Below are 8434 nucleotides of genomic sequence, written 5' to 3'. Positions count from 1 at the left end.
CGCCAGTGTTCAATATGATTTGTGTCCACCTGTTGTTCTTGAGCCTACACATATCAAACTGTTGTTTTATATCACAGGATGAATGTGCATGGTGTGCGGAGAAAAGAAAGACAATCAAATCCAACAAAGTGCAAAGCCTGTGTGTGTCAGGACAGGGAGAGAGAGAGAGATAGAGACAAGAGAGAGGGAGGGGTCAGAGTCTACTCCGTGCAAGAACTTCACTCTAATTAGCCAACTTCTTTCTTGGTTCGCTCAGTTCCGCGTTCTCACCCAAGCTTATCGCCACTCACCGGAGGCACGACTTGATCCTCTTTGCTTCAACAGACTTCAACAGGCTCGAGCTCAGTCGAGGGAACGCTAGATCTGACAAGTGAAGAATAAGGAAGCATACAGTCACTTCTTGACGCCGATGAGCACTTCGAAAGCGCACGTGGATTGAAAGGTTTATCACACTTAAAACTGTGATCATACCATTGGTTAGTGTGTTTAATTATTGCTTTCAGGTTACTTTGTAAGTGAAATACACCGGCACCACAATACCAATTGAATAGCCGTGCCTTGAAACAGTTTGATCAATAGGTGTGAAGGCAGCAGACAAGGAGTACCGGCGCCCTGCACCTGCACTCTACCGGCGGACACAGGTGCTACTGTAGCCTCAAAAGTTGGCAACATACTGCGACAGGGTCAGCAATAAAAATAGGAAAACAAAACAAAAATCCGATCGAAAGATATAAAGAAAAACAAGTGACTGAGAGAAAAAGAGAGAGAGGGAGGGACATAGAGAGAGAGAGAGAGAGAGAGAGAGAGAGAGAGAGAGGGAAGAGAGAGAGAGACACCCCTTGGAGAATAGCAGAAGACCCGGCCCCCGGCCTGAGTGTAAGAGAGAGAGAGGGTGAGGGAGCGTTTTAAAGCCGGCACAGGCATGATGTCCTACATTAAGCAGCCTCATTACGCCGTGAACGGGTTAACTCTGTCTGGCCCGGGCATGGATCTACTACACTCTGCCGTCGGATACCCAAGTAAGTCATATTTTCAACTTTTTCATGTTTTAGAAATGTTTGTCTCAACAATTGCACTTTATATGATGGAAAAACGGGGAGAATCCAGCCGGAATTCCAAGCGGTACTGCTAACCTATCCATGCGCAACGAGTGCGTAAAAGGATCGGTGCACAACGAACCCCCATTATGTTGTTTTCGTTCTTATTGTTAGATTTATGACAGCGAATTGTGCATAATATATCTCCATATTTTATTCTTAGCTGATAGCAAATTTCGACGGTCATCGTTGTTTCAAATGGAAATGCCTTTTGCGCACATACAAAAAAACTCCATGTTTGTTTATCTTTTTAAAGATATGGGGAACGTCCATAGTACCTTGTTTGAAGGGCCTAGGAGTAAAATGATAGCTTTAAAATGAGATGACCTATTTACTTGATGTGTAAGTGGTAGGCCTAACAACTATTTGTGTGAAAATGTGTGTTTTTTTGTTCAATGATTGATCCAGGGCCAAGCGTTATGATCACCAGTCTAATTCACTAAGACCTAACTTCCTGTGAAAAGATACATGTTTTATCAAGATACATTTCGTTCCCTTTATCAAATGTATTTTATTTAGTATTTGTTTATGTTTTATAAAGCCACAATGCATATCTGAATCAATGGATAATGTTAAATATTCTAATTAAAGTTAATAAAACACTCGAACATTAAATAACACCTTTTTTTTACATAAAGGGAACGAAACATTTTTTGACCAATGTTAAAACAACTAGATTTTGAACTGTATTGTTGTTTATCTAATTATGTAACAAACGAAACGACTTCTGGCTGAATTATCCACGATATTACATGTGAAGGCCAGAGCCATATATTTATTTTCTAGAACATTGGAAACAAAGCACCCTTGAATATACAATATATATTTTCGTAGAGAACATAATTTATGCCTCAGTGTAACTACTTACTAGTACAATTATATTACACGAATATACACGAATTAAATTCTAAATGAGACTTATTTAATTTAGACTTTTATTTAACTTGGCAATTTGACCAAACACCAAACAAGTGAATTACAGTTCATTTGTTCCTTTCTCTTTTTCTCGTGTTCCATTTGAAAGCAATGGCCAAGGGGGAAAAGGTTCACAAAAACAAATATATGATGAAACGAAATATAAGAAAAATAATATTTGTGTGCGTGTGTGTGTATTTTAGACATCCCCAGAAAGCAGCGTCGGGAAAGGACCACGTTTACGCGCGCGCAGTTGGACATCCTGGAGGCACTGTTTTCTAAGACGCGCTACCCCGACATATTCATGAGAGAAGAAGTGGCCCTTAAGATCAACCTACCAGAGTCTCGTGTACAGGTAATAAACATGCTATATACTCTCATGCATAAATGCCCACTAGAATTGTTTAAATGATCTTGCAAAAATGAAAGTGGTTCAATTGTCAATTTACAAAACGTCAGTGATTGTTTGGCCAGAATGGGAGCTGAGTTGTCTGAGAACTCACCACGTGCTCCTCCACAGGTATGGTTCAAGAACCGTCGTGCTAAATGCCGCCAGCAGGCACAGCAGAGCACGGGCCAGTCTAAACCTCGTCCACCTAAGAAGAAGGCCTCTCCAGCCCGGGAGGCCAACTCTGAGGCCAGTGCCAACACCAACGGGTCCTACAGTCCAGCACCCCTTCCCCTTGGCACTGCCATCACCCCCAGCTCCAGCAGTGCCAACGCGACCGTGTCCATTTGGAGCCCTGCCTCCATCTCCCCGCTGCCAGACCCCCTGTCAGCCTCCACCACGCCCTGCATGCAGCGCTCCTCTGCCTACCCCATGACCTACACCCAGGCCCCGGCCTACACCCAGAGCTACGCAGGCTCATCCTCTTACTTCACTGGCCTGGACTGCAGCTCCTACCTGTCCCCCATGCACTCACAGCTCTCCGCCACAGGGGGCGCCCTCAGCCCCATCACCTCTATGGGTGGACATCTAAGCCAGTCCCCCTCTCTGTCCTCACAGGGCTACACAGCCGCCTCGCTGGGCTTCGGGGCCGTCGACTGCCTGGACTACAAGGACCAAGCTGCCTCCTGGAAACTCAACTTCAACGCAGCTGACTGCCTGGACTACAAAGACCAGAACTCCTGGAAGTTCCAGGTCTTGTAGGGGGGAGGAGGTAAGGAAGGGACCAGCCAGGAGAAGCTCCCATTCCATTCAGTGTTAAAGACTTGGACACATAGATGGTCAACTAATCATTTCAGTCCATGAACTCATTGACTGAGTAATATGTCATTATTTCTTGTGTTATGGAAAGCAATGTGGAAGCAATGTGATGTTGGACTTTGTGATTGTTGGGAAGGTGACAAGAAATCACTGATCACATCAAATCTCTTATATCCAATCAATCCAATCAATCTATTATATCCAATCAATATTGTCAAATCTATTATATCCAATCAACACAGCATTATCAATGTGAGAATGAACAATCAACACAGCATTATCAATGTGAGAATGCACAATCAACACAGCATTATCAATGTGAGAATGCACAATCAACACAGCATTATCAATGTGAGAATGCACAATCAACACAGCATTATCAATGTGAGAATGCACAATCAATGGTACATTAAAGTAATAAAGATAGTCATATAGAATTGATGACAAACAAATCAACATGTAAAGAGACACTTGAGATACTAAAATTGAAAACCGATTTTATTAAAAAGGACTACATACCACACTATTGAAAGCAATATCTGTAGAATGAAATTTAATACATTTATAATTTGATGATTACATTTAGAAAAAAACTGCATCATTGACAAAGGTCCATTCTTGTATTCCATAATCAGGGTTTTGTGGACCAAATGAACAGAGATTGCAACCTGAAGGATGAATGGAGTATACATTTGATGGAAAGAATGAACAATTGATTTAGAAAGAGAAGAACATAGAAAAAAGAAGATTCAAATATTGGTTGCAATGGATCCCATCGTTCAGGTAGCTGATAGTCAACCCCAAGTTGATTTCTGAACAAGATCTGTCACTCCTTTAGTGGTCTTGTTGTGCTTAATGGTAACTGAGAATTATAAAGGAAAAGTGGAATTCAATCCCCAAGATGGGTGGGCTGGCCTTGACTTTTGACCAAATTTGATCCAGTGGGTATTTTTGTCATTACTTCAGAACAATTTAAAGTTGTGTACATTGTAATGAAGAAAATGACTCTGCCTTGAATTTGATATTGAACAAACAGAGGAAGTTCCAGCCATAGGTGAAGACTGACTCCAATGGGGACAAGGTTGTTTTCTTTTTCTCTCTGTCATTTGTTTTATGGTTTATTTTTGTTATGAAGCTGCTTTTCATATTTGGTGAACAGAGATCCTGGAGCCAAACAGACACACAGGCAGACACACAGACAGACACACAGACGTGCATGTGTTTCTCAATAAGCAAGAGGGGATGGGTAAAGCAAGGATAACCTTTGGTACTGTGAAGTGGAGACCATAGGCTATTGTTGTATCCTTTTCCCCCAGTAGCTTTGAAGGGAGGGGACCCTCGGCAGACAGTGTGTTAGAGTGAAGGGGGGTAAGGGGGTAAGAAAGAGGGGCAGGGTTAGGGCTATAGGGTTAGTAACAGACCTCTTGTCTTTAAGCACCCATCATGGAATGAATCACATCTGGGCACAAGGCATTCTGGGATCTGCAAGGATGACCAAGGTGTAGCCTTTGCGTTTCTGTCCAACTCTGTGTTTGTTGGGGGAGGGTGGACGACTATGATGATTACGGCACTTAAATACAACATTTTCCCTTAATGACTTAACAAACCCTGTTGCCGAATATACTGTTACAATGAGATATTTGCAGGAGAGAAGACTCAACAGTAGAAAGGGAAGGGTCTGGCCATGACTGCGCTACCCTTGCACAGAAAGCACGGAGCTTCTCTCAGTTGTTACCTGTAAAGGAGCGAGGGGTACCATTTTGTGTTGATGTATAGTTTCATTTTCTTTTGTATTAGACTATAACATATGTTTCTTTAAATTTGTGCGTCCTTTGAAGTACAATTGTGGTAATTTGTTTGACGTTAATATTATCATTATTAATATAATTATAATTATTATTAATTCCACAGCTCTTATGAATATTGCTATTATTCTGTTTATTTTGTTCTTTTTGTAAATATTAAACTTTACTTGAAAATGCAATCATGTCTGGCACCAACAATGTGTTACACAGACACACCACGCAACTTCACTCCTAATTTTTACAAGACTAGCAATATATATTTTTTTTAATTTCAGTTTTCTGGTCTTGTCTTTTCTGAACAGCGTTTTTCAAACTCAGGGCTTTATCCAATACAGTTAGTGGTCATAGGATATAATACTGTGTATAGTTCTTGATTGTATACTTTAAATATTTGCATTCTAATATATGCTTTTTTTGTGTCCTGATACGAATGACTCACCCTCTTTAGTATATCAGACATACCTCTTGTGTGTTTCCCCAACTCTACATGGGACAGATATGTAGTTTTAAGACATTAAACAACTGAAGAAAGTCTGTGGGGTCTTTGTGTTTTATGGTCATATTCCAATACATTGAGCTTCACAACAGGCTAAAAGACGGATGGATACAGTACTACTACTAGAGGTAGCATAACTTCATTGTCTAAAAGAAAAATTGCTTTCAGCTAAGAAAATAACATTTAATCAAAGACTCCAGTGGAATCAAAGATTATCCCTACACACTGATTGCATCCAGTTCACATGCTGAAAAAAGGAATTCACTCTGTTGACACACAAATAAAATATGCAACGTTCCTCTTTTAAAACGGGTACATAAATGCTCACATAATAACCACGTGTATAAAAATGTGCCCAAACAAAGTAAGAACACAATCCTATCAGTGTGCAATGAACAGCAGCATGCCAACCACATTGTACTGTGACGATCATTATTAGGAGTGGACCACGATGCAGCGTGGTATGTTTCCATCCTTTTAATTAGGAAGAGAAAAACTCAAAGAACAAAAACAATAAAGCGCGCAAACGAAATGTGACGCTGATATAATGCTCACTGGCAACTATACCTAGACAAGATCCCACAAAGCACAATGGGAAAATGGCTGCCTAAATATGATCCCCAATCAGAGACAACGATAAACAGCTGTCTCTGATTGGGAACCATACCAGGCCAACATAGATCAATAATCACCTAGTTAACCCACCCTAGGTACTGTCACGCCCCAACCAACCCTGAGAATTAACAGCTCTCTAAGGTCAGGGCGTGACAGTACCCGACCGTGGTGGCTCTGGTGCGGGGATTGTCGCCGGATGCTCCGGACTGTGTATCGTCGCCGGAGGAACTGGACCGTGGATCATCGCCGGGGACTCCGGACCATAGATCGTCGCCGGGGACTCCGGACCGTGGTTCGTCGCAGGGGACTCCGGACCGGGAACCCTCGCAGGGGACCTTCGCTAGAGGCTCCAGACTGTGGACCGTCTCAGGAGGTTCCGGACTGTGGACCGTCTCAGGAGGTTCCGGACTGTGGACCGTCTCAGGAGGTTCCGGACTGTGGACCGTCTCAGGAGGTTCCGGACCGTGGACCGTCTCAGGGGGTTCCGGACTGTGGACGGTCTCAGGAGGTTCCGGACTGTGGACCGTCTCAGGAGGTTCCGGACTGTGGACGGTCTCAGGAGGTTCCGGACTGTGGACCGTCTCAGGAGGTTCCGGACTGTGGACCGTCTCAGGAGGTTCCGGACTGTGGACCGTCTCAGGAGGTTCCGGACTGTGGACCGTCTCAGGAGGTTCCGGACTGTGGACGGTCTCAGGAGGTTCCGGACTGTGGACGGTCTCAGTAGGTTCCGGACTGTGGACGGTCTCAGGAGGTTCCGGACTGTGGACCGTCTCAGGAGGTTCTGGACTGTGGACGGTCTCAGGAGGTTCCGGACTTTGGACCGTCGTTGAAGGTTCCGGACCGTGAAACGTCACCGGAAGCTCTGGACTGGGAACTGTCGCCGGAAGCTCTGGACTGGGAACTGTCACTGGAAGCTCTGGACTGGGAACTGTCACCGGAAGCTCTGGACTGTGGAGGCGCACTGGAGACCTGATGCGTGGGACTGGTACAGGTGGCACCGGGCTGATGACACACACCTCAGGGCGAGTGCGGGGAGGAGGTACAGGATGTACTGGACTGTGGAGGCGCACTGGAGGCCTGATGCATGCGACAGGTACAGGTGGCACCGTGCTGATGACACGCACCTCAGGGCGAGTGCGGGGAGGAGGCACAGGACCTACTGGACTGTGGAGGCGCACTAGAGGTCTAGAGCGTAGAGCTGGCACAACCAGTCCTGGCTGGATGCTCACTTTAGTCTGGCAAGTGCGGGGCGCTGATACAGGACGCACTGGGCTGTGAAGGCACACTGGAAACACAGTGCGTAGATCTGGCGCAGGATATCCTGGTCCGAGGAGGCATACTGGAGACCAGGAGCGCTGAGTCAGCACAACCCATCCTGGCTGGATGCTCAGTTTCCCAAGGAAAGTGCGGAGAGCTGGCACCGAGTGCACTGGGCTGTGAATGCGCACTAGAGACACAGTGCGTAGCACCGCATAACATGGTGCCTGAATGGTCACACGCCCCTTAAAGCGAGTGCGGGGAGTTGGCTCTGGTCTGAAACCTGGCTCCACCAACCACCCCATGTGCCCCTCCCCAAAAAATGTTTTTAGGCTGCCTCTCGGGCTTCCGTCGTGGCCGCGAACCCCGGTGTCGTCATTGTTCCTCCCTCGCTGCCTCCGTCTGCTCCCATGGAAGGTGATCCTTTCCATCCAAGATATCCTCCCATGTCCAGGATGTCTGCTCCTCCGGGCCATGCTGCTTGGTCCGTTTGTGGTGGGATCTTCTGTCACGATCATTATAAGGAGTGGACCAAGATGCAGCGTGGTATGTTTCCATCCTTTTAATTAGGAAGAGAAAAACTCAAAGAACAAAAACAATAAAGAGCACAAACGAAACGTGAAGCTGATATAATGCTCACTGGCAACTATACCTAGACAAGATCCCACTAAGCACAATGGGAAAATGGCTGCCTAAATATGATCCCCAATCAGAGACAACAATAAACAGCTGTCTCTGATTGGGAACCATACCAGGCCAACATAGATCAATAATCACCTAGATAACGCCCCCTAGTTACTGTCACGCCCCAACCAACACAGAGAATAAACAGCTCTCTATGGTCAGGGCGTGACATGTACACTTTAGCGGCACTTAAAACTTCTTATGGCTGCAATCCCATTAACAGGATCGATATGACAACAGCCAGTAAAGGGCAGGGCGCCAAATTCAAAACAACAGAAATCTCATAATTAAAATTCCCCAAACATACATGTATTGTATACCGTTTTAAATGTAATCTTGTTGTTAATCCCACCACAGT

The 8434-nt window shown here is 44.9% G+C and overlaps 1 protein-coding gene across 1 annotated transcript; it reads left to right on the top strand.

Moving 5' to 3' along the window:
- Positions 1 to 922: 922 nt before the first annotated feature.
- On the top strand, positions 923 to 3162 carry LOC135551509 (homeobox protein otx5-like). The gene is made up of 3 exons (XM_064982716.1): positions 923 to 1019; positions 2216 to 2367; positions 2533 to 3162. The coding sequence occupies exons 1-3, from the start codon at positions 923 to 925 to the stop codon at positions 3160 to 3162; spliced, it is 879 nt and encodes a 292-aa protein (XP_064838788.1).
- The last annotated feature ends 5272 nt before the right edge of the window (positions 3163 to 8434 follow it).

This window comes from Oncorhynchus masou, chromosome 13 (genome assembly GCF_036934945.1).
Source record: "Oncorhynchus masou masou isolate Uvic2021 chromosome 13, UVic_Omas_1.1, whole genome shotgun sequence".
Lineage (NCBI taxonomy): Eukaryota > Metazoa > Chordata > Actinopteri > Salmoniformes > Salmonidae > Oncorhynchus > Oncorhynchus masou.
This window is presented reverse-complemented; position numbering and strand designations above follow the sequence as displayed.

Bases quoted from the DNA above. Each gene is read 5' to 3' on its own strand.
- LOC135551509 (XM_064982716.1), top strand. From the start codon at position 923: ATGATGTCCTACATTAAGCAGCCTCATTACGCCGTGAACGGGTTAACT. The intron at 1,020-2,215 runs GTAAGTCATATT...TGTGTATTTTAG, and splicing joins CTCTGCCGTCGGATACCCAA to ACATCCCCAGAAAGCAGCGT. The intron at 2,368-2,532 runs GTAATAAACATG...GCTCCTCCACAG, and splicing joins TACCAGAGTCTCGTGTACAG to GTATGGTTCAAGAACCGTCG.